At 40.7% G+C, this 27,500-nt stretch overlaps 1 protein-coding gene across 1 annotated transcript in view; it reads right to left on the reverse strand.

Moving 5' to 3' along the window:
- gmds (GDP-mannose 4,6-dehydratase) overlaps window positions 1-27,500 on the reverse strand; it is a 165,436-nt gene that overhangs the window by 29,587 nt on the left and 108,349 nt on the right. The window contains exons 5-6 of the mRNA XM_053323047.1: window positions 22,741-22,859; window positions 19,682-19,778 (exon numbers count right to left, since the gene is read on the reverse strand). Coding sequence (XP_053179022.1) covers window positions 19,682-19,778; window positions 22,741-22,859 — 216 coding nt within the window. The remainder of the gene's footprint in view (window positions 1-19,681; window positions 19,779-22,740; window positions 22,860-27,500) is intronic.

A 27,500-nucleotide genomic window follows, 5' to 3' on the forward strand; every position in this document is an offset into this window, starting at 1 on the left:
AACCAGTAAACCATTGCAGCTAAAAGTTGTGATGCAGCTAATACAGATGTTTTCAGCTGGCAAACAGATATGTGGCTTGGCTTTAAGCAATTAAATGAAAGCCTTAACTTGGCAAAGTGTGCTCTGTGCAGCTCTATTGTGAGTAAGGACAGTACATAACGCACTGGAACTCATTATTTATGGACCCCAGGAAGAGTAGCTGTTGCCTAGGTAACAGCTAATGGGGATCCAAATAAACTAAACTGAACTATAACATGAGTTTCGAAAGGTTTCTGAGCCATGATTCTTTAAAAAAAAAAAAAAAAACATCTTATCTGTGTATCTATGGAAAGTAGTTGACAAGCTGTAATGAACCTGACAAATTTCAAGATGAGTGAAAATGTGCAACCGTTTCTGCAATCTCGTCTTTTATCAATCTCTTTCATTTTCCGTCCTCAGCAGCAGCAGCAGCAGTAGTGAGAGAGAGAGAGAGAGAGAGGGAGAGAGAGGGAGAGAGGGAGAGAGGGAGAGAGAGAGAGAGAGAGAGAGAGAGAGAGAGAGAGAGAGAGAGAGAGAGAGAGAGAGAGAGAGAGAGAGAGAAAGAGACAGAGAGAGAGAGAGACAGAGAGAGAGAGAGGGAGAGAGAGAGAGAGAGAGAGAGAGAGAGAGAGAGAGAGAGAGAGAGAGAGAGAGGCTGGCTGTCAGAGATCTTTCCAGAGTGAGCAGAATTCCAGGTAAGGGAAAAGTGAATGGCTTTACAGTGAACCATCTTGGAAAGGACTCCCAATTCCTCGGTAATATACGGAAACCTTTTAAAATAATGCTAATATTTCATGCTTCCTTTGTGTGAAAGTACCGTGGGCCTCTGCCAAACATCTAAACTCAGCGCTGATAGCCCGTTTCGTGTGTCAAGTGCCATAAATTCAGCCGGCGAGCTCGACAAAGCTTGTTGAATGGATAAATCATTCTGCTCATAAAAGCCATTTGCTTCTTTATGTCTGTCTGGTGTTCAAACATTCACCTCAATCCATCAATGAGGCAAACTGCTGTCAGAACACTAAGGCCTCCTTACCTCGCATTTCCCCTTATCACTGGCTTCCACTAAGAGGAATCTGAAGAATCCTGGAGCTCAGTCTGTTAGCCAACACCCAATATGACAGGGTGAAACACTGACACATGCTGCTTTTAAAACACAGACTAATTTCTGCACATAAATCACACAAATTGATCGCAGATGCTGCCGCTAATTACTGTCCCTGAGAAACAAGTGTGGAGTAAAACAAAGTAATTGACAATAATGTGCGAATCTGAGCTACGGGGACGATGTTTGCATGCTAATAAAGTCATACTGGCTCACAGCCGACAGCTACCTCTTCTTGTCTTTAAAGACCTATAGTACAGTATAGGAACTCCACCCAGTTGAAAATGGGCTGAGTTTGCTGCCTCAGCACTTCTCCATCCAAAAGGGCTGCGGTTCAGTTAGAGGTCTCGCTGCTTCGGCCCTGAGATGAAGCACCTCAGAGAGCCAGAAGTCCTAACCGGCCCCCCTGGCTTCCACCACCGCCGGCCTCTGACTGACACCGCTGCACTGCCAGAGACATAAAGCAGGATAATAATAGCTGCTCGTTCCTCCCTATCCCTACCGACAGGCCAGCATTGTCCAAAACCATATTTAACTGAATGATAACTGACAAATGAAGGTGAATACCTCAGTCTACAACGTTATTGAAATAAGATCTATGAACACAGTTCCACATATTTAGCAGGTCACTATCTTGGCAGGGACATTAACTCTGACTAATATCGTGACTCACTTATATCAAAAGCGGATTTGACCTTTTTTAAAAAAAAAAAGTAAAATCCAGCATTAGTCAGCACAATGGTATTATTTTTTTGGGGGGGTTTTATGTATCTTTCCTATCGCTTTTGATAATATTAACGTTGCTAAAAAACAAGCCTACACACTGCTTCTCTAAACAGCTCAAGAAATCCATTATAGCTGTCTTTTTGTTATTTTTCCATACAACACTCGGGTTGGTTTTAAATGGATAATTGGGGATGAACCCACAGTAACCAGTCGAAAGTTTAGACACACCTTTTCCACTAATTTGAATGAGAAAGTGCATCCAAACTTTTTTGACTTTGGTTACTGTACACTGTTTAAAAACTGACTCACCCCACATAAGTTTGTCTTCTATCGGGCTTCAGCAGAGGCAGAGGCAGAATTATCCGAGCTTAATCTGATTCGGCTGTTTGGAACCGCTGCTTTAAATACAAAGTGAGCATGAGCACCAAAAAAAAAAAGGGGGTGATGAAAAGACAGATCACCATTCTCTCTTATTTCTATTACAGTTAGGTTAACAGATATGTAATTTTGAGGACAAGAACGTCTCTTTTTTTTTTTGTTTTTTGTAAAGTTTAATAAGACCCACATTGCTAACTGCATTTTATCATGAATAGTGAAGTAGAAGAACATAAAGCAGCTGATGATGACTTGAGGAGCGTTTTGTGCTTTGGAAGACCTCTCAACTCTCACAACTGGACGTCTACAGAGAATTACAACCATATAATAATGAGAAACTCTGAAATAGCCACCATATTTCAGGCTTCATTAAGTAGCAGATATTACGCAACCAAAAACAGGCCAACTTCTTAAAATCTTCTCTGGGGCAAAGGGACAGACGTGTATGAGTTACTGCCTGCCAGGAGCTATTATGTCAGCAGCAACACACATGTACGTGTGGCCGTAGCTGTTTTTCTCATTGTTAGGATAAAAAATTTGCCTCATGGTGGAATGTGACATGGTGGTTAATAAAATCACTGTCTGTCTTTGTGTTGAATTGTCCGTCGAATGGCACGTGAGAAGCAATAATGAAGTGTGGAAATAAAGTGGAGGGGGTCAATAAGAAAGGGACGTACAGTACAGTACAGTATCTGCTGACAATAACTCAAAACAGAGCTTGTTTCGTTGTCTTCCAATCAGCAAAAACTGCAATATTCATTTGGTGTGTGTGTGGAGACAGCGCTACAAGGATCCTGGGAGTGGATTTATGAGGTCTGGACCGCCTGCATGGAGTAAAATGAAACCTAACACCAGCTCTGCTTCTTCAGCGAGGCCTGAGAACTTTGAGTTTACAGCTATAAAGAACACTATCCTGACTTTCATAACAAAGGTTGCCTTGCTTGTCCAGTGTTCGTTACATCACAGCCATTTTTTTTAAAATTATTATTTCAAATATTTAACCCTTTATTGGGCAAATAATTATATTTGGTAACTTCTATAAATATCCTTCCTTCTTTCCTTCCTTCCTTTCCTTCCTTCCTTTCCTTCCTCCCTGCCTTCTTTCTTCCCTTCCTCTTTTCCTTTCTCCCTCCCTCGTTCCTTATTTCCTCCGTCCTTCCTTCCTTCCATCTGTCCTTCCTCCCTCCCTCCTTCTCTCCTCCCTTCCTTCTTTCCTTCCTCCGTCCTTCCTTCCATCTGTTCTTCCTCCCTCCCTCCTTCTCTCCTCCCTTCCTTCTTTCCTTCCTCCATCCCCCTTTCTTCTTCTTCCTTCCTTCCTTCTTTCTTCTCTTCCTCCCTCCCTCCTTCTCTCTTTCTTTCCTCCCCCCTACCTTCCTTCCTTCCTTCTTTCCTCCGTCCTTCCTTCCTTTCCTCCCTTCCTCCTTCCTTCCTTCCTCCCTTCCTTCCTTCCTCCCTTCCTTTCAATGAGTGTACTGTATATTGGTATCATCCTTATCTAAAAGTGGGCAAGTATCACTAAGATGAGATGAAACCTGAAGCCTGAGAAAGGAGGGGAAGGTCTCTGGAACTACTAGAGTGTATTAAATGGTTATTGTTGCCTTCTTTATTGCCAGGATAAGGCTGGTGATGATAGATATTGTTATTATTATCAACAATAACCCAGAAAAAACTCAATTTCTAAGGAGGTCTAATCTGGCTTCCTGGAACACTTTGTAAAGTATGATACCAGGGTTCAGGAGTAAGTTAAACTGTGAGGAGTCGACTTTATGTTAAAATGCTGCTTCGGAGGTTTTTCACATCCGGACCATGAATACAATCTTCTAAAAAAGAAACAATGCAAAGATATAGTCGTCATATTTAAAACATTTATATATTAAAACATCAATCAGCAGCTTCTGTGTAAAATAATCTGTAAAAAGACGGAGACATTGTTGAAATCACACTTATTTTATCCTTTAATCTTCCTGTCGTCCTCCCAGGTCAAATTGACCCTGTCTGTTTTGACTGTTCCTTCTTTCCTCCCTTTCTTCCTTCCTTCTGTCCTTTCCTTCCTACCTTCTGTCCTTTCTTCCTTCCTTCCTTTCTTTCCTTCTTCCTTCTTTCCTCCCTCCCTCCTTCCCTTCCTTTCCTTCCTTTCCTTCCCTCCTCCTTCCTTCCTTCCTTCATTCCTCCCTGCTTTCCTTCCCTCCTTCCTTCCCACCTGCCTTCCTTCCTCCCTCCTGTCCTTTCTTCCTTCCTCCCTCCTCTCCTTCCCTCCTTTCTCCCTCCTTTCCTTCCTTCCCACCTTACTTCCTTTCACTCTCCTTTCCTGCCTTCCTTATTCCCTCCTTTCCTTCCATCTTCCTCCCTCCCTCCTTACCTTTCCTTCCTTCTTCCTCCCTTTCTTCCTTGACTTGAGGACAACAGGAGGGTTAAGCTATCTCAGGCTGTTTTGTACATAGATGGTTTATAAATAGTAAAGGTATATTTCATATTATTATATATTAATGAACTTACTTGAACTAAAATGAGTTTGACACCCCTGCTCTAGACTTTCTAAGTGAGTCATTCATAGTAACGACAGATTTTTAAAACTAGGTCACCAATACCTTTCACTTTGTCTAAAAAGGCTAAAATAATGACCTAAGAGAGCTGGGCACTGTGGGTTTTTAGCAAATGTTACTCAAATAGGAGTTAATTTAGCGTTACTTAGGGACGGATTTGGTGCTTGAATGAGTATTTACATGGTAACGATGTTATCTGGTGCAACAATGAGGCTCATTGATGTGTTTTTAATAGTGTTTAAACAACACAGGTCTATGGCACACATGAATAATTCATATCAGGCTTTGATTCATCAAGATAATACTTTATGGATTAATCCATTGATTTGTTGGTTTTGGTCTTTTAACCTTTGTGTCATCCTCACGGGTTCCTTCCTTCCTTCCCTCCTTCCTTCCACCTGTCCTTCTTTCCTTTCCTCCTTCCTTCCTTCCTTTCCCTCCTTCCTTCCTTCTCTCTTTCCCTCCCTCCTTCCTTCCTTCCCTCTTTTCTCCTTCCCTCCTTCCTCCCTCCCTCCCTCCCTCCTTTCCTTCCTTCTCCCTTCCTTCCTTCCTTCCACCTGTCCTTCTTTCCTTCCTTCCTTCCTTTCCTCCCTCCTTTCCTTCCTTCTTCCTCCCTTCCTTCCTCCTTTCCTTCCTTCCTTCTGTTTGGATTTGTTCACAATACCAGTTTTATGTTTTTAGTCACATATTTAATTTATCCTACTTTATCTTTTAATTTGTCTCTCTGTAATGTCTTCAGGTCTTTAAGTTTTTCCCACGTCACTTTATTGTAAAAAGATCATATTTCGTACTCCCGCCACTATTGCATCAACCCACCTTTTCTTAGTCATAGACATGTGTAGCAATAAAAAAAACGGTCAAATGTTGTAGATGCATGCCGTTCCTCTGCTGCCTTGTTGTTCCAACCCTATTGAGCAACTAATTGCATAATTATGCTGCTACAATGGAAGACATGAAGAGTTATTGTGAAAGAAAACAGAACGTGCAAGACATAGAAACACTCTAAATGTCGAGTATCTTCTTTTATGAATACTATATGATGAAAATGAGTGTATGACTGTATAGAAGTGAACTCAGGCTACCATAATATTGCCCACCTGCCAAAACTAGCTACTAAATATATCATTAAGCTTTAAACTCTTGAACTCTGATTTTTTTCCCCCTCCTTTAAATTTCCTTCATAAGCAGCCTTGAATTTAAAAAAACTGTTATTTTCCACATTTTCTGACAACATCACATATATATTATGTCTCAGCTTTGTTGTTCCAACACCTCATTGAAACTGTATGATGCTTACACTGGATGAATTATTAAAACCACCCAGTTTTCAACATCAGCTGTTAATTTTCGAGCTGTCTTGTGACTTCATACACTTCTTGTCATCTTATTACACATTTTCCTACAGTTAGACTTTGACTAGAAATTTAAATAAACATGTACTTGTAACATTTGTCCTCAGCTGAAACGGTTAAACGGTTAAAAAGGAAAAAGCTTCTCTAACACACTTTGACAAAGACGGGAAAAATAAATCTATAGACACTGCATTTATTGGTCTGTTGTGGTGTTTCTGAATACCTGGAAAAATATATTTAACTGCAGTTATACAAAAAACCTGGCCAACAATTTAAAATATATGTGCTGAATGTCAGATTTTTCGACATCTGTCCCTGAGAATGCAAAAGCTTAAGCTTCTTCTGAGAGCTTTATATCATTTAGCGCTGACATTCAGCAACTATGAGGAGAAATCTACCATAGAACAGGAATCCATTAGAAAGCCACTTTAGAGTTTTCCCTTCCTTCCTTCTGTCCTTTCTTCCCTCCCTCGATTCCTTCCTTCCCTCATTCCTTCCTTTCTTTCCTTCCTCCCTCCTTCCTTCTTTCCTTCCTCCCTCCTGTCCTTCCTTCCTTCCTTCCCACCTTCCTTCCTTTCTGTCTCCTTTCCTGCCTTCCTTCGGAAGGAAAGGAGGGAATAAGGAAGGAAGGAAGGCAGGAAGTTAGACGGAAAGGTCCTTCCTTCTTCCTCCATTCCTTCCTCCCTCCTTTCCTTCCTCCATCCTTTCCTTCCTCCCTCCTTTCCTTCCCTCCTTCCTTCTTCCCTTCCTCCCTCGCTCCTTTCCTTCCCTCCTTCCTTCCCACCTTCCTTCCTTTCTGTCTCCTTTCCTGCCTTCCTTCATTCCTTAAAGGAAGGAAAGGAGGGAATAAGGAAGGAAGGAAGGCAGGAAAGGAGGGAGGGAGGAAGGAAGGGAAGAAGAAGGACGGAAAGGTCCTTCCTTCTTCCTCCCTCCTTTCCTTTCTTCCTCCTTCCTCCCTCCCTCCTTTCCTGCCTTCTCTCCTTCCTTATTCCCTCCTTTCCTTCCTTCTTCCTCCCTTCCTTCCTTGACTCGAGGACAACAGGAGGGTAAATCTATCTCAGGCTGTAGATGGTTTATAATAGTAAAGGTATATTTCATATTATATATTATTGAACTTACTTGAGTATCATTTAGCGCTGACATTCAGCAACCATATGAGGACAAATCTACCATAGAACAGGAATCCATTAGAAAGCCACTTTAGAGCAGTCTATTTTTCTTCCCCCTCCTCACAACATAATACATAAACCTCATTATACATGATTAAGGTCACATGATCAAATGATTCTTTTTTTTTTTAATGTTTTTTTTAATCAGTACACAACTGCTCCTTTTTATTAGGGTCATCCTGTAACAAAGGTTGGCTTTGGAGAGAGCTTGGCTGGCTGCACATTAAATCCACAACAGTTGAAAGTAATTAAAAACAAAACTATTTATCTAACTTTTTTTTTTTGCATACACGAGTTTTCTGTTGCATTGATTTAAACTACAGTACTCCAGTCCCACAATGCTGTCATACTAATATAACATCTGCCAACCAGACAATAGACATGTCATAAAACATTATTTCATGGTAGTTATTTTCTTTTGCTTTAATAGCAGCGAGTAATGAGCAGAGACAATTCATAATGCAGCTTAAGATGTTTACAATGCTATTTTTGGCTCACATATTTCTGCTTTGGGCGTGTGTGTGTGTGTGTGTGTGTGTGTGTGATATTGTTATGGAGACCATGCAGAGCGCTAACAGCAAGCGATCATGTTATGCATGTTGTTAGTTTCTTTAATAAAAGTCTAAACTGCAAAAACTAAAATCTAACTAAGATTAAATATGTTAAATCAAGGCAAAATATGCTTGTTCTTTGTCTGCTAAGATATTTCTTATTACCAGGCTGCTTTAATTATCTTAATAAGGTATTATAATGAGAATTACCATAACTCTCTAGGTGTTATATTAACACTGACAACTGCTTTGTCAAACTCAGAATCTCTTATTTCAAGCATCTTATCCTTTTAATCTCTTATCATATTATTAGTAATTACTAGACTAGATAAACACTAGTTTTAACACATTGTGGGGTTTTTGAGGCTAGATATTTAGTCACATTTTCCTCTTCTGTTGGCAGATAATTTAGCTTATTTTGAGTAATATATTCTTCATTTCATTACTTTATTTTCTTGTTTTTTTAAGCCAAGTTTTTGCAGTGTATATAATCTTCAACTATATCTGAATAAAACTGTGGCTTGTAACTTGGACTAGAACCAGACCAGCTACTTGCATTGTGATTTGGTTTCTGCACAATCACGTCAGCGCTCAGGACAGTCTGTGTTTCACTTTAATAGCTCTAATTTCAGTTCTCAATACTCAGCTGCTTGCACACTAGTAGTCTACAGCAGGTGAGCCCCTATCAAACCACTGATTGAGAAAAGAAAGGCCAGTCTGAGGCGGTAGGACTCCTCAAAGGACTCCTCACTGAAGTAGTGAAGTCAGCTCACAACACAGGAATGCATTCAACATCAAACTCTGATGATATCTAAGTGTGTCAGAGTATCCAAGAGTGGAACTGTCCTTTATCTTCAATAAAGCTTGACAATGCAAATTATTATTTAGTACCGAGATCAATCAGGTGTGTCTTTTTTTTCACTTTGATGACCTCAACAGGTAGGTCGACTCTCCTTGCCAACAGTTATAAAAGGTTACCACAACACCCGTCGTATTTATTCTCCTGGATCACTAGAGCTATTGTCTGAGCTTCTCATCCAATGACGACAGGACCGGTGACGTATGATAATATGCAGCAGAGTGTGTTTCTGGTGAATTCGTTACGCACATCTCAAGGCTGGAATGACAGCCATTTGGAGCAGAAGGAAGTTTAGATCTGAGACTAAAGCACACGTAGACCTGGACAGGCAGTTGACAGATACTGAGGTGTGGTGAGTTAAGAGGGCTATTTTTAGGGGTTGAGATGTGGGAGCTTTTGATTCTTACCTGCAGCCTGCATTGAAAAAAACAAGCAGGGCAACTGTAGTGTGTGTGTGTGTGTGTGTGTGTGTGTGTGTGTGTGTGTGTGAAAATGCAACTGTCATTTTGCAAGTTTCTGCTATGTGACCAGTTCTGCTTTATTGCTTATTGAAAGTGAAAGAATTTGAATTATAGCGTCAATAGAAGAGCAGAGAAACAACTGTAGCTGCTGATAAACACTAATATAAATTCACTGCTGACCGCCCGGCTAGATTATGCTTTGATGCCGCGGATGCAGGACGTTGCACAGGTTAGGAGTGAAGATAAGAGCAGGATTTATTTGATCAGTGTCTTTCCTCTCTTTGCATGAACACAAAGATAAACTTTAACCATAGTGGCAAACTGTGTGTCTGTTTATGTGTGTAGCAGCACACACTCAACACTCTGAGTCACACAGGCCCGTGCAGCAGAGGCAGTGGTATGTAGCTCTCCTGCTTTTTTGCACTTGCCGCACAAGAATAAACTTGCAAATTTAAAACAAAAGGATGATTAGTCATGTATTGAAAGTACATGACTGCACTGCAGGGAATGCTGGGACGTGACTCTGAACCCAGCCTGAAATACATGTGTGTGTGTATGTCTCGGTACATGGGAACATTGGACGGTGATTCCTCCGCGTCAATCAAAACACACCACAGAGATAAATAGCCTGCCACTCATGCCACAATGAACCACAGTGCTGTCAGCGTGACAATCAGGCATTGATATCATTGTGAAATTATTAGTTGATTAGATGACAGGCAGAAAATTAAACACAACAATTTTGACAATCCATAATTCTTTGCAGCCATTAATCAATCACTGATTCATTCCAGCTTTTCAAATTCTCAAAAGATTTACTACTTTTCTCATGACTCTGGGCTCTGGGAAGTTGTAAACATTTCTCACTATTTCCAGATATATTTTGAAGTTTATAATTACTTAATAATAAAACATTAAAAAAAGAGTAATTAATGGAAATAAAATTATAAAAACGAATCTCTCTACACTGGAGCTCAAACAGAGATGCCTCTGGCTTGCTTGCTTGCCTTATTGCTGCCAAAACGCTAACAGTCGGAGATGGAAATCTCCCAAATCTGTCAATACATAAAGATGATGTTTAGATTTTAGAGATATGGGTAGCATGGAATAGTGACAGCTACTAAGCACCACAATAGAAGTGAAAACATTTCATGCTGAGAGTTTGGTTTTACAACTATGAAATCTTTATTACAAATAATCTGCTCATGTGGTCTCGTTTTTTTAAATGTGTCATCTGATTTCTGCTCTATTTTGTTCATATTTCATTAAAAATGGATCCATAATAAATAAAAGAAGAGATGGAAAAACTGTTGCTGCTGATGCTGATGGATGATGTTTTGTATTTTGGTCTGTACAGCAGAGCGGCTGGGTGGTAGGTGAGAGAGGGGGCAAATGCTTGTCTGCTTTTTCTCTCTTTCTCTCTCTCAGGAGGATAATCTCACCTCGGAGGGCATTCCTGTGTACCCGACCAAAGCTTGTAGCACCACTGTGATTGAGACACTAACATAAGTGCAAAAGGGCAGAGAGGCCGAGAAGGTGTGCTGAGAATATGACAGTGGAAGAATTATGCGAACAAAGATGGGATGGAGCGAGAGATAAAGATAGAATTGAGAGACAACTTCCCATTTATCACCACTCCTTCTCCTCTTCATGAGAGGCTGAACAAAAAAAGCGCAGAGCTGTCACTCAGACCTCAGCAGTTTAGACCCTCCGGCGACACATGAACTTGGAAGTATGACAGCGGGGCTGCATCAGCACGGACACGCAGCTAAGCATGTACACACAGACACACACACAGACACACAGACACACACACAGACACACAGACACACATACACACACACACACACACACACACACACACACACACACACACACACACACACACACACACACACACACACTAACTCAACTAAATGCAAGCACACACTCATGCACAGACACATACACAATCAATGCTTCTGATACTAATTGATAAAAATTGGGATCTGCTATAAGTTTAAATAAAATGAAGGACAAACCCTGCATCTATGATACATTTTATTAGATACATTTCAGTGTCTCCTGTCCATGGACATGCAATTTGCCCATTTTCATAATTCTTGGGGCAAATAAAACTGCTGTACTTGATACAAGAGTCTTAAAAATTCAGTAAATATTTTCTGAAATAATAATAATAAAAAAAAAAAAAGAGTATGAAGTCAAAACCTGAAAATGATGTAATACACTGTTTTATAACATCTATCAAATGGTGCCTTGTTCATGAAAGGAGTCCAACCTATTAGTACAGTAATGACTTCTTAATGGAAAAATTCTAAAAATGTGTGACCTAATGTGTGTAGATATTTTTTAAATGTCGTAGGACACCACAAACTCGATTACAGTCAGTTTACAGGAAGTCTCGGGAAGTATTACAGAGCCTGTGAAAATAGTTTTGGGTTGTCGTTGTAATGACGTTATAGTGATGTCATCAGGTTTGTCTCATCTCCTGTTTGGAGACATCGAATTTCAATGTGAAGTCAGCGTCACAAATTAGAATTAGGGAGTTTTAAAGGATGTGGACATACATTATGCAAGCAGGGAGTGTCTGAGACAAAAAAAGACAGTTAAGTTGCATTATGGGAAATGTAGGATTCAGGGTTTTTGGTGTTTTTTTTTAATCTATATTAGAAACTAAAAGTCAGGATATCTCACTCCCTCTTTTTTAAATATGTCTAACTCCCCAATTAATATTCTTAATGTTTGTAATGTGAAACTGAAATGCTAGAAACCAAAAAAAAGCAATTTTTTTAATAAACTGGGGATAACTTTTGCCATTTAGCAAGTTTCCTCATGACTTACTGTACAGCACTTTAATGCCTAGCGTATCCCGTACTCGACTTCCCATGTTGAAAATAACAACTCGCCCGTCTATTTCAAGGCAGAAAAAACCAGGCACACACCCTAAGCACAAGCATATTCAGCACACAATTCATCCATTATACTGCATTAATCCACACACCTTCTTTTATTTGACCTGCGCTCTTCTCTTCCCTGTCCTGTTGATTTTATGTGTGTGTAGCTCCACAGCGCATAAATCACCAGTGAAATAAAAAGAGCATCTGGGAACACAAGTCTTATATATCACTCCACAATTTCTAAACATAAAGCATGAGACTCAAACACAGACATATCCGTGACAGACAGACAGACAGACAGACATCACCTAGCATATATCACCCGGCAACCAAAACTAATCATAATCATTAGAGCATGATACAAAACGACACACCTTTGACTCAGCCAGAGGACGCTCACCTGAGCCAAACCTCATCATCGCTGGCAAGAAACCCACGAGCTGACAAGTGTGACTGACAGCTGAGCAAAGTCAATACAATGGAAACAAACAGCAGCCATGACAGTTGGAGCAGTTTTTTTTAAACTTACAAGTCGCTTTTATTCAAAACAACCCTGACAGGTTTGAACCACACAAAGCTTTTTGTTTAGCGGGGGAAAACGCTGATAGCTTTATTCATTTAGTTTTTTTGCATCAGCGTGTTTCACATCTAATAAATATCTGCCATGACCACAGACAAACCCACCGTCACCTCTGCTGCAGCCGCGGGGCATTGGAAGCCAAATTAACAGGCTATAGTGCGCTGACACACACACACACACGCACACACACATACACACACACACAACATTTACACCACACGTGAAGCACACCTGCACATTTAACCCTCCTCCTCGGTTGCTCCCTCCTGTCCCAAGGGCCGTGGAGTTAAATGAGCTCGTGTCAGACACACACTCTGACAGGGATAATGATGAATTACATATATATTAGCACACAGCCCGAGGACACACTCCTCTCACACACACACACACACACACACATATATATATACACACACATAGGCCCCACACGGATCTACATTTTCTTGCACTTAAACAGCTAAAGAGACGCCGAAAATGTCTGAGTCAGCTCAATTCTTAACAAACACACACACACACACACACACACACACACACACACACACACACACACACACACTTGATGACAGGTATTTCCACTTGAGGTGAGCCACAGTGCTGAGCTGCGAGGCCGGTGTCAGTCACTTCCTGTCTGAAGGGGTCAGAGGTTAAACACTCCTCACTCTCTTTAAGCTCTACCAATAGAAATAAAGAGACAGTGAGACAGAGCAGAAAAATGGCCTGTTGTAACTTAAGTCTTCCTCTCGTTATCCCTGCCATCTTTACCCTCTGTTCCCCTCTGAACTACACGTGTCCTCACTAACACAACCTGCAGGTGATTCAACTTTATCTAGAGAAAGACTGAGGATAATTAGTCAGGTAACTTTTTTAATTTAGAAAGACAGATGCAAAAAATGTATCAGCAGCAGTTTTGATAATTGATTTATCACTTATCTGGTTCCAGGTTCTAAAAAGTGATGATTTTCTGCTTTTTCTTTGTTTAATATTACTGCAAACTGCATATATTTGAGTTTTGGATTGACAAAAGCATCAGTAATGTAGATGCTGCCTCAAGCCATTTCAAAGATTACACAATTAAAATATTAATAATAAATAATATATATACTCAAGACATGTAAATGACAGTCCAAGAAAATTGCAATTATGATTTTTTTTTTTTAGCTTTTTGTTGACCCATACAAGAATCTTACTTTTTTTTGTCTTACTGCATGTAAAGCACATAAATATCACTGCAAATTGAATATCTTTGAGTTTTGGCAAAAAACATCAAAATATGTTGCCTCAAGCTTTCAGAACTTTTTATTTTTCTATTTTTTTGGACATTTTAAAATGTTAAAACATTTAAAGTATTATTATTAAAATTAAAAAAATATAAACTGAACACAAGGAAATTGCAATGTCTTTCTGCATATAAAGTAGAAGAAACTTAATAACAGGCCAATGCATTTGTCTGTTAGTAAAGTTCTCCTACATTACAAGTATTACTGCAGCGTTGACTTTCTTTGGAAGTGGGTGAAGTTGTGCCAGAAGCCTCCACCCTGCTTCTACTGCATATAAACTACATAAATAAATGTCAGATCCAAGCCGAATGCACGGGCATAGCCGTATCACCATCTGTAATTGCAGGAAAGTCAAGATAATAACTGAAGCAGGTGGATGAGCCGCGGTTGCCCAAGTTTGGAGCTGGAAAATTGGTTGGGGCAGCAGGGCGGAGGCTTAACTAGAGCTTTCCTTCCCTCACTGTTAGCAGAAATTGGAAAGATGCAGCAAAGCTTGATCTGAATATTCTCAGAGGATTGGTCAAATGGTGAAAATGTCTGGTTCCTATCTGCAAAGTTAATCCATATATAGATTATCAGTCATTTTGGACACACCTAACTATTCCCTCTAATGAGAAAATGTGTCCAAACTCTTGACGGGGGTATGATACATGTGGCTCAAGAAAGATAAGACAACTGAATCTTTCTTTCCTGTTTACAAATCTGATCTGCCTTTAAACAAAAAAAGTGCAATTTGGGTCAGCTAAAGTAAACCAGGCACACGTAAACAGAAACACAGCTTTTAGGAAAAAAAAAAAAACCTGCTTCAAACTCCATCCATCACTTTTTAACCGATTCCCTGCAGGAACGACTTAATCCTTAAGCTTCTTTCAACAGTTGGCCTCATGGTGAAGCCTTTACGCTCATGTAGCCTGACAAGCGATCATCCATCTGCGGTAGCCACGCTGTTATTTTGACAAAAAAAAGGGGACGTATGGTAGTACTTGTTTGCAAATGTTTCCTTGCTGCTTAAAGTTCAGAAGCAGCAAAGGTTTATAAGAAGGTGACGATAAGTCTTTTTTTTTTTTTTTTTGTTAAAGGCAAATGTGGAACTGATTTCATGAACGTACATGGAGCCAAAAAGCATGCATCATGCCGTGTGCTGTAAAGGCTGAAGCCCAACACCTTTAAAATGTAATGTGATGCAAAACGTCTGCCAATAAATAATGCTGCTGCACTTTTCAGATTTTTGTGGACATTAAAAGAATACAAGTGATTTTTAAGACATGTAAAAAAAAAAATACTCTGTTTGGAAAAATGATTCATGTCAAATAAGGTCAATTACATCGTTCAAATCCTTCAAACTACATCAACTCATTCTCCTTCCTTAACCTTTGTGTCGTCCTCCCGGGTCAAATTGACCCCGACTGTTTTGACTGTTCCTTCTTTCCTCCCTTCCTTCCTTCCATCTGTCCTTCCTCCCTCCTTCTCTCTTTTCTCCCTTTCGTCTTTCCTCCCTCCATCCCCTTTTCTTCCTTCCTTCCTTTCCTTCCTTCCTTTCCTTCCTCCCTTCCTCTCTACCTCCTTCTCTCTTTCTTTCCTCTGTAATTCTTTCCTTCCTTCCTCTTTTCCTTCCTTCCTCCCTCCCTCCTATCTTCCTTCCTTCCTCCCTCCTTCGTTCCTTTCCTTCCTTCACTCCTTCCTTCCTCCTCCCTTCCTTCCTTGCTTCCTTCCTTCTTCCTCTTTTCCTTCCTCCCTCCCTCCTACCTTCCTTCCTTCTTTCCTCCATCCTTCCTTCCTTCCTCCCTTCTTTCCTTTCCTCTTTTCCTTCCTCCCTCCCTCCTCCCTTCCTTCCTTCCTTCCTTCCTTCCTTCCTTCCTTCCTTCCTTCCTTCCTTCCTTCCTTCCTTCCTTCCTTCCTTCCTTCCTTCCTTCCTTCTCCCTTCCTTCCTTCCTTCCTCAAGGACAACAGGAGGATTTAAAAAAAATCCAGAATCAGTGAAACCCCCCTCAGGTCACAGCAGTGAGAGGAAAGCTTAACAACTGGACCACATCTGGCTTCAGTGACGTGATAAATACCTGCTCACAGATACATATCTTTATCTCATTCAAGGTGAGTTCCCCCTTTTCCACTCTTTCAACAGATGATGGAGAAAATCCTTCAGAATGAGGCTCAATCATCCAAGAGGAGCAACATCAAGCATAACACACTTTTGAGTGGAAGGGGGATTTTAAGGTGCTAAAAGAAAGAAAACATTCTTCAGGCACTTTTAAATTGGAGCCTTTATTTAGTCAGGCGTATTTAAATGCTTCATTAGGGCGGAAATAATCCAAGACTGCCTGGTTTGTTTTAAGGCTGTTTTATAGTGTTAGTGTTGTATTGTGGAAGGTGTTTCTTTATTTTGTCCACCTCACTTATTGCAGGGCTAAAAAGATTAGAAACTCTTTGCAATGCAATCCAATACGCTGTCATAACTCAAGCAGCCTCCAAAATCAATACCTCAGTGGAAACCTGCAGGGCGTTTATTATTTTTAAAGGGATTTTCTATTGGATTGGATGACATTATAAAAAGGGGTTTCTAGTTTCCTGGTCCCTTAATTGATAAATTGTTGTGCACATTGGGATATTTGGCATGAGCAACAAAATCTTCGAGGAAACTATTTTGTGTGTTGTTCTGGCAGGAAGTGGATATTTAGCTGCACTGTATCAAAAGTTCAGCTTTATTGATCGATTATGTTCTCCGATAGGGTTTTTTTTTTCCTCCGTGTGTATTGCATTCCTTCCTTGTTACACATCAACACATTAGAAAAGCATCAGCACTCCAAGGTATGCTTGTTTGTTGATGTATGACTAAACCGCTTGTGAAAGACACCTAACTGTTTCTTTGCGGTTGACTTGACTCTGATTCTGGAGTCGTTCCCAGCGTAGATTTGGGGTTAGGACCGTGAATGAATGAGGCGACATCACACAAAGAATACAGGTCCAGGTGTCTGACCGGTGTCTCCATCTCCTCAGCAGTCAGTCAGCGAGGCCTCCTTGCTTAATCCTCCGCCATCACTCAACTGGATCTCAAGCTCTAATCTTGCCATGCCCGATCCTCCTGGCTTTAAACCGAGAACCTGAAAGCTAATCTCGGGCCACAACACCCCTTGGGTAACCCTACACCGTCCCCCGAGGAGCAGCCACAATACCCCCGAGGCCACAGCGATGAGAGAAAGACCTCCCAAATGTCACTGACACTCCACACCAAGAAAGAGAGATGGAGGGATAATCTGCTGGCTCATATCTTCAAGTTGGATGCTCACAGCTGTTATGAACACAGGATTTGTTGTTCGTAACACAAGCTGATGAAAAAACCAACCAACGCCTCGGCTGTGAAATAAAACAAGGTTCAAGGTCCCTGGATACGAGCACCCATTCAGCACCAACAGGCAGGATGCAGCCTACATTACTCTCGGAGAAGCGGTTAGGGGCGCATTGTTTCCAGCTGTTTTAAAGCATACAATAAAAGCAAGACCAAGCTGTCAACTGGACGCGTTCACGGCTGATAAGTGAACGGTTCCAGACACAATGACCGGTAATCAGATACATGCAGTGAAAACATGTTACATTCATGTTAAGGAGCAGGAAATATGTGCTGTGAATTATGTGGAACAATATGAATTATATATTACTGTGGTCATTTATTCTGAGGTAGAAACTGCAGGGTTTTTTTTAAATATGGGCTACCTGCACACAAAGCAAGAAATCTAAAAAGTTCAACAATGTAGACTACCGGTTAAAAGTTTTAAAGCAACCCAGTTTTTCCAGTTTTTTAATTGAAATTCAAGCAGTTCAAGTCTAATGAATAGCTTGAAATGGTACAAAAGGTAAGTGGTGAACTGCCAGAGGTTTAAAAAAAAAGGTAAGGTTACCCAAAACTGAAAATTATACAAGAACACTTGTAGGTCTTTCCTACAGAAAAATTGAGAAGAAAGTCAAGGTGTCAAGGTGAGTACAGTTTCCTTCACCATCACCACCTTCACATTCAGAAACTGGGAGAAACTCTGAAAGGAAGAGTCAGTTTTCTGGGCCATGAAACAACACCAATGGACTACTGAAGACGGTGTCAAAAATTCAAATACTTCATCACACAGGAGTTTTGGTCGGCTACCACAGCATTCTGCAGCGATGCCATGCAGTACACTCTGGTATGCATGTACCTGACCAAGAGGTGTTCATCCTACAGCAAGATAATGACCCAAAACATAAGTCCAAGCTATGCCAGAACTACCTTAGGAAAGAAGACCAAGATGGCAAGCTTGAAAAGAAGACAGAGTTTCTGAGAATCAACAGCGTGCATGATAGGTGGTTCACAGGACAAACAGCTTCAAGCACAGCTTCATAGCGGTTGTAGTAAGCAAGTCTCTGAAGTATGAAGAGAAGACTTGGAGTTGCAGGTTTGACAAGTCCAGTTGAAGCAAGACAGTCATTGCTTAAGACATCAGAATAAGAAGAAGAGGCTTGCCTGGGCCATGAAACACCACCAATGGACTACTGAAGACTGGAAGAAGGTGTTATGGACTGATGAATCAAGATTTAAAATATTCTGTCTCTACGCCATCGAGTAGGCGAAAGGATGGTTCCTCAGTGTGTGACACTAACTATCAAATATGGAGGAGGAAGCTTGACTGTCTGAGGCTAATTTTCTGGATCCAGGGTTGGCTACCACAGCATTCTGCAGCGATGCCATGCAGTTCCCTCTGGTATGCATGTAGTTGGTCAGGGGTTTATCCTACAGCAAGATAATGACCCAAAACATAAGTCCAAGCTATGCCACAACTACCTTAGGAAAAAAGACCAAGATGGTAAGCTTGAAAAGATTTTTTCAATAGAAAACTGGAAAAATTGGGGTGTTCTAAAACTTTTGATCGGTAGTGTAAGTAAATTTAAAAAATGGGTCAATGATGTTATGTAATCATGCATGGTCTCATTAGATCATTTTAACCCTCCTGTCGTCCTCCCGGGTCAAATCTCTTTTGACTGTTCCTTCCTTCCTTCCTTCCTTCCTTCCTCTTTCTTTAATTTTTCCTTCGTTCTTCCCTTCCTTCCCTCTTTCTTTGCTCCCTTCTCCTTCAATACTTCTTTCCTCAATTCCTTCCATCCTTCCTTCCTTCCTTCTCTCCATACTTCCTTCCTCTTTTCCTCCCTCCCTCCCTCCTTCCTTCCTGTTTTCCTCCCTCCCTCCTTCCTTCCTTCCTCTTTCCCTCCCTCCCTCCTTACTCTTTTACTTCCTCATTCCTTCCATCCTTCCTTGACCTGAGGACAACAGGAGGGTTAAATATTGTAATAATATATGTTTTAGCTGTGGGCTCTCAAGCTAACACACCTTTAGTCTTAAGTGCAATATTCAGCCTATTTAAGTGCAATACTATTTATTTTAGCTTCTTTTTTTTTTACACCATTTTTAAAACTATTTATTCCCCTTGTGTGATTGTTTATGTTGTCTGTCCTATTGTTTGTTTATTATAGACTACTGAGCACTTGTTTCAGATATAGAACTCCAAATATACTCAATCTAACAATAAAAAGGCTTTCTATTTCTATTCTATTTCTGATATCGTCCCATTGGTATAATTTAAAGGCCGAGACAATTACTCACACTTAACTCACACCCACTTACTTCCAGGAGGGCAGCGCGTGCGGCACCACATCCTCCAGGCCTGTGTGTGTGATGTAAACATATAATAAACAGCGCGCACACACACACACACACACACTCACACTCACATATACACATATAGCAGACTTACCACTTCAGTAGGACGGAAGTATTTGGGGTCCACCTTCACATGTATCACCCCGGTTTCCTGGCAACGGCCAACCTCCTTCTCATCCTTTCCCTCCCACCTGGAAAGAAAGATATATATATATATACAGTATATATATATATATATTTTTTTTTTAACAGGAAGGAGCATTTTTTCTCACAGCTGCTGGAAGGTTTGATCATTCTCTCTTTCTTTCTAGTGCAGCTTGTTTCTTTAACATCTGCAGACAAAACATGTCACCTGTCTTTTTGTGTCAACACAACAGACACACACACACACACACACACACACACACACACAGTAGTTGTGTTTCTGCCACTTCAGAGGACACTACACTGATTTACATTAATTTCCTGAAGACTTAACATAACCTAACCTAACTTTAAACCAAGTCTTCACCCCAAAATTAATGATTTACATTAAGGGGATTAGCTTTTTGTCCCCATAAGGGAGGCGAGTCCCCATTATGATAACTGTTGAAATAGATTTATGTCCCCACAACATGAGGAATAAGTGGACCACACACACACACACACCTTCACCAACATGTCAGTGTCTTCCAGGACACCCGAGGGAGGTGAATGAGAGGTGAGATAGAGGATGGGGGAGGGGGCTTTGACTTCTAGCACTGAACAAGAGACAGAAGCTCCAAAATATATGCAGCTTTTCACACATGGAATCTGTAATATCGATCATTACATGACAGGTAAAGACAGACTTGTAATCCTCACATAATATACAGTAATTGCCATTTGGTACATATCAGAGAAAGAGAGAGAGAAAGCTGTACTGTCAGTTCTCTTAACCCTCCTGTTGTCCTCAGGTCAAGAAAGGAAAGGAATAAGGGGGGAGGGAGGGAGGAAAAGAGGAAGGAAGTAAGGAGAGAAGGAAGGAAGAAAGGAAGGAAGGAAGGAAGGAAAGGAATAAGGAGGGAGGGAGGAAAAGAGGAAGGAAGTAAGGAGAGAAGGAAGGAAGGGAGGAAAGAAGGAAGGAATGAAGGAATGAAGGAAGGAAGGAAAGGAGTAAAGAGGGAGAGAGGAAAAGAGGAAGGAAGTATGGAAAGAGGAGGGAGCAAAGAAAGAGGGAAGGAGGGGAAGAATGAACGAAAAATTAAAGAAAGAGGAAGGAAAGAAGGAAGGGAGGAGGAAGGAAGGAAAGAAGGAGGGAGGAGGAAGGAAGGAAAGATGGAAGGGAGGAAGAAGGAACAGTCAAAAGAGATGGGTTCAATTTGACCCGGGAGGACAACAGGAGGGTTAAAGGCAGCATCAGTATTTAAACTGACTTTGCTTGTTAATGACTGTGTGATTATAGGATGTGGTGATAGCTGTCAATGACTCTCACTGCTCTGTAGATCCTTTGATACACTGAGTCTTTTATACCGCATTAGTCAGAAAGCCAGCTTAATACAGCTCATCGTGATCAACTGTAGTAAAACTGAGTGGTTTAAAGGAAATACATCCCCTCAGGCTATTCAACTCATGAATAGCAAACTTTTTGGCACTTTAAGATACAGTAAAGTGCCAAAAATGATGGTTGTCTTTCTAGTTATTGGTGGTTTTGTGTATTTTTAATATGTTTAGGTATTTAACCTCAGAATTGCAGACTCGCATGAATATTGCCACGTCTGTCTTGTGAGCTCACCAGTACTCACACACTCTGTACTTAAGTAGAAGTACAGATACTTGTATATAAAAAAGACTGGTAAAAGTTAAAGTACTGATTCAACTCCTTTACTCAAGTAAAAGTAAGAAAGTACAGGCTCTGAAATGTGCTTAGATACAGAAGAATAAATTATTTTTCCCTCTCCTTATGTTAAGAAATGTTAAGTTAGATAGATAAATAAATAAGTGAATTAATGGTCAGTTAAAAGGGCAAAGTTTATTTACAGTTGGAAATATTTACATGACATAAGGAACAAGAAATGGTTATTGTTGTGTTTAACCAGAGATTTAATTTCCTTTGAAAGCTTTGAGTTGAACTACTTAAAATGCTTTTATTTTGATAGTGAAAAACAGGAAGAAAAGAGAACGTTAACGTGCCAAGATGTCGGCTAGAGGTCTGCTGTATGTCGTCCTCTATTAATGTATGTGAGAAGCAGCAAATATGCAAATAAACGGCGACTTTAAATGTTTAATAAGTTTTCCTCATAGAAAGAAGCTCCAACTACACAACACCTTATAACTCAGAGTTAAAAAAGATCGTTTTCCTCTTTTGTTAACAACCTGCACAGAAAATAAATCACTGGACACAGTCTAGTTTTGCTGCAAGCCAAATATAAATAAATATATAATATATAAATATTAGGGCCGTCAGTGTTAACAGTAAGGGCCGAGCATAAGGCGTTAATTGTTTTAATTTAGTTAATCACTCCTCACTGACTCACAGACTGCCGTTATAATCAACCTCTGTAAACAGTGCTCAGCCAGCATGTGTTCATATGGTCGGACACTTCCTGCTGCTGTCAGATTCCTGCACTGTCTGCACATTGTTCAACTATCCACAATCCCAAATACAGATAGCTGGAAATTCTACTTAAGTACAGTAACGTTAAGTATAAATACTTTGTTACTTCTCACCTCTGAAAGCTCACCAAGGCAAATTCCTAACTATGTTTGGTAACCCGACTCAAATAGGTCAGAAAATCAGAGCACATTAAGTTGTGACTGTCAGTTGAACTTGTTTTCTTGGCAACTGACCATCAAAGATCAAAGCTGAAATTTAGCTGGCCTGAGCTGATGAGCCCCTCACTTCAAAGCAATACAATCCTCCATCATATTGTATTTTTAGACTCATCTGCTGTAAGAGGATTGTTTCTACATCTGTCAATTGACTGATCTGCAAAATATTGTTTTATAACCCAGATTTAAGAAATGATAATTAAGAGACATTCATAACAGTTTTCTATAGAAGACTGAACGAGATGCACAAGTAATATATATCTGAGTAATAAGTACGACTTCCTTCAAACATGATACTGAAACGTAAAACTGACATGTAAATGCATGTTTGAAGTGTGTGTGTGCGCGTGTGTGTGTACTCACACAATGCTCTTCCCCACATGTTTGAAGGCCTTCTCCACAAACTCCCTCACGCTGTGCACCTCCCCCGTCGCTATGACGAAATCCTCTGGCTCCTCCTGTTGCAGCATGAGCCACATAGCCTGAAAGAGACACAGATAGAGACAGAGACAGAGAGGTTAAACCACTGAGAGATCATAAAGACAGTTCGACGCTCCACACTGGACCCTGCCCAACTCGATCCTGACAGACAGGAAGTGAACCTGCGACCTCTGAGCGGGGCATTCGCCCGTACCTCTGTCCTGACGTCACCGCGGGGGCTCATGGGACGCATACCGTGGGAAAGGAGGACAGAGCACTCCCACAGGCCTACTGTGCTGCTGGCACACATGAAAACACACGTGGCCATGAATGCACACGCACGAAACAGATTTGAACACAACTGACATGGTCCAACAGCCTAAAACAACACCGTACGACAGATGAGAAGTGAAAAGCAAAGTTAAAGAGATGACAGATTTCCAGAAATAAAAGAAAAGCAGCACTCCATCCTGATTTGTGTGCACTATTTCTAAGTATATGGTGCAGGCAGCATTATTATTAGACTATATAACCCAGTGAAAGCTGGAGCAGCACTATATTAAACACCCAGCGAGGGCGTCTGTGCGTAGTTCCATAATATTTATGGTGAACCGGAGCCAGCAGGTCAGAGCTGCTGACCCCTGGCACGTCCAGCCTGATTGGAAAAGACTGGACGGTGACACAAAGACTCGCAGTCAGACAGACAAATGCTTACTTCAGCACATGAATTGACAAATGAAATCAAAGAGGAAGGCAGAAAGAGAACGGCTGAAATGCACATTTTAAACTTCTGGTATTTAAGTCAGGAAACAAGAAGCCATGTTTGTATTTTAAGTGTTATTAAAGTTGCTTATAATTCAGTTATTTATTTCAGCTCATCAGGTATACTATTGAGCAATAAAAAACACTAAACATATCAAAAATTAAAAGGCTTTTTTTTTTCTTTGGTAGATTTGTGTTGCCATAAACTCTTCAATGTTTCATTATTCCAACAAGAGCTATAACCAATCATGCAACATAACTCCTGTAAAGAGGGAAAACTCATTTACTTCTTCTCTTTTCTACTCAGAGCTGCAGTGACGTCTGCAGTTGAGCTCCTGTTAATGCAAACATGACACTGCAGTCTACCTGGTGCAGAAAAATAAAATACAAACTCAAATCAATGGATCCTTTTAAAATATCTAAAGAAATAAATGCAGAAGGCGTTTTCAAAAGTTTGGCTGAACATCACTCTTTTATCTATCTCTGTTGTACAGGAAACTATTTGTGCAATAAAGTTTTTAGCCACACTGTTAAGCTCTGTTTCACCATACTATAAACATTATGTACAATATGCACATTTCCCACAACCGGCCAGGTAGTAGTGGCCAACCCTTCTGGTAGCCCACACATACTGTATGTCCTGCCACACACAGTTTAAAAGCTGTGAATTCCTCGCAGCAGAGCAGAGCTGTAATCCAGACAGGTCAGCAGTAAGGTGGAGAGGTGTGGAGTTGGCTTCCTCTCTGTCTCCTACTAAAGTGACTAAAACGCTCTGCCTGTCTCGTTTTCTGGAGGAGCACATCAGCACAGTTTATGTGCTCTACAGTCTGCGTATGAGTAAGTGTGTGTGTGTGTGTGTGTGTGTGTGTATGTGTTTTGGTGCATGTGTGTGTTCCATCCAGCCACATCAGGATGTTTTATGTGGTACAGTTGGACAGAGTAGCAGCTGGCTGTCTCACTCTGCATATTTAGCAGATTCTGTATTCCCTCTGCAGTAGTTTTCATAGGTTTGTCTTTCATGCTCACACCTACAAAATGCACATAAGACTAAAATGAACTCCCCACTGGCAGCTCCTAGAGGCCTCAATGTTCATTACATCCCTAAATAACTCTACTCTATTAAAGAGTTTACCCACTATGGAGTGTAACTACGCTCAGCAGATTTCACGGCAGTCTGTCTGTAAGATAATATGAATGCACAGTTGATGTTTCGGCTGCAAGAGAAAAAGCTCATCGAGTGTCAGAGATGCGGAGGATTCATCCTCTGGGGTGCAGGAAATGTGTTCAGTACATTTCAGGTCAAACTGTCCATTTGATTTTGATATTTTATGTGCATAAGTAGATGTTTTGACCAGATGGGGGGAGCGAGAGAAAATGTCAGCGTGCCATCAAAATATAGCAGTAGATGCTTTAAGAAGCATGTATACACAACGCAAATGTAATGTAAATGCAGCTATTACTTTTTAGAGATAAGAGTAAAGAGCAAAGTGTCCATCAAAGTGACATTTTTGATTTGACAGGGGCAGCAGATTAAGTGTCAGGAAAATCACTAGCAATCATCTCCTGGGACTCTGGGACTGAGAACATGGATATTATGTTTAATGGTAATCTGTCTGTTAGAAATGTTACATGCAAAGCTGACATTTGGCATTTTGATGGAGTTAAAGCTTGTGGCATGTCCAAAATGGGTAAAGTTCATCTATGGGGAATATGAATGTGACCAATACATTTCATGCCAAAAGTCTAATTAGATTTTTTTTTATATTTCTTGTGCAAAAACAACAACTTTTGACCACGACATTCATGGTCAGAGGGTCACCAAAATGGGAAAAATCTTAAGGGACTGTAGATAAATACAACAACTTGAATGCAATCTGACCTGTAGTTATTAAGATGTCATGTTCTGGACCAAAGTCTGAAAAAACTGATGTAAAAAATGTTAAAAATGCTGCTCAATAAGCCTACCTAACTGAGCCAGTGGGTTGTAACTATGAGCTAAATTACTGTATGTGATGCGGTATTGTTTAAGCACATGCCTTCTCTCACACACACACACACACACACACACACACACACACACACACACACACACACACACTAGCAGCGAAGGAATGCTCCTCCTTGGGGAGTGGAGGCCGTCCTATCTCAGGATCGTTCAGGGTCACCTGACCGCTCAATGTTGATGGCTCCCCTGAGCCTGACCTCTGACCTCTCACCCTCTGGCCCCTGATGAACAAACCAGATTCTCACACTGCTACACGAGCCAATAATGGCACCTCCGTGTATGACTGACAGCGGAACAAGCCAATCAAAGCAGCTTCGCTTTTCCACAAGCATCCAGCGCCGTCGCGATCTGTGTTTCCAATTGTTTTTTTGCCTTTTTTTGCTCGACAGGAAAATTTAATTATCCGACAAAACTAGGTTTACCTTCCTGTTGGTTTATTGCATATAACAGGAGAAAAGTTATATATGGAGTACAACTTACGCATTACTGGAAATATAGTATGTAGATATTACCTCGCTTAAAAGACAAGTCTGTTTGTTTGTTTCTATTTATAATATTTCTATTTTTATGTTTTTTGACACAGTTACTTGAAAAAATACAGAAGGAGACGGGAGGTAATTCTCACCAATTTGGGTAATCGATAAATATTATAAGTGAACAGTCAAGTTAATGTTATTTGTGTAGCCTAAAAGCCAAATTTGCCTCAAAGGGATTTAAAATATTTACAATATATGACACACTCTCGTAATAGATCCTTATTTCGGATTTTTTTTTTTTTTTAAAGAAAAAAAAATTTAATGGAGAAAAATAGAAGAATGGCAAATATCCACGGTTTCCATATTCTCAAAATTAAAGATATGTTTTTTTTTCTGTTTTATATTCTTGTAAATTCATATTTTTTGCTGGTTTTGATGTTATACTGCAACAAGAACAAGCTATTTGTACGTCCACTCAAAATAATCATTAGTCGCAGCTTTCACACATTACACTGTTATATGTAATATTTAATATCAATGCAAACACTCCTTAATATCTGGCCTGAGAATTGAATCAGAAGCCGGTTCACATTTCAGCCATTTTTAAAAATCTAATTCAATCTCGTCTTCCTCCTTCTAAGATGTGAGCGGGATTAATTATGGCTGGAAACGGTGAAACATCAAACACTGACATCTACACTGTAATACTGTTTTGATCGTCTGACGTGTTGATTATTTGGACTTGTAATGAAGCAGGCTCTTTTCCCCTCTCTTTCCTGTGAAACCACGCTGATGAATGTGCAGCCTGTAGTAAACTGGATGACTGTGATGATGGGAGTTGGGAACACAGCTCCGCCGCCTCTCTCGCAGCCAGAGAAAATGTTTATGGCCGGAGCTGAGTGATATGGCCTCTGCTGATTTTAAACCAGGAAATGTAATAAATACTATGATGTGTATTTTTCCTACTCGTTGTAGTGGGAATAAAGCTTCAGTGAAATCATGGGAGACTGCGGTTTAATCTTCTCAACCGATAACAATTAAAAGGGAGATTCCTCTGGCTTCGCTGTGGATCTTCCCCATATTCAAACTCCCATCACTCCACCCCTCTTTCTACCTTTTTACCCCTCTTCTCTTTCTCTCTCCCCTTTCTTCGGCCCCCTCCCCTCACTCCCTGGGTCCCTCTCAGGATTGCTCTGCTTCATTAGCTATCTGATAAACAGCTCAGAGGTTCAGCCCTTCACACTGAACCCGCACCTTCCTGTTCACATGGCCACAGGATGACCCCCATCACACATACCCCCCGCCCCCCAACACTCGTCTCCAGCTCAGAGACAGATACGGACACTTGCAAACCGCCTCCCCACCCCCCCCCACACACCCCAACTTCCCCCCAACCACCCCCTTTAACTGAATTATACTCACACACACACACAAAGGGGGAAACCTGGTGACCAAAGTTC

This window comes from Scomber japonicus, chromosome 7, assembly GCF_027409825.1.
Source record: "Scomber japonicus isolate fScoJap1 chromosome 7, fScoJap1.pri, whole genome shotgun sequence".
NCBI lineage: Eukaryota > Metazoa > Chordata > Actinopteri > Scombriformes > Scombridae > Scomber > Scomber japonicus.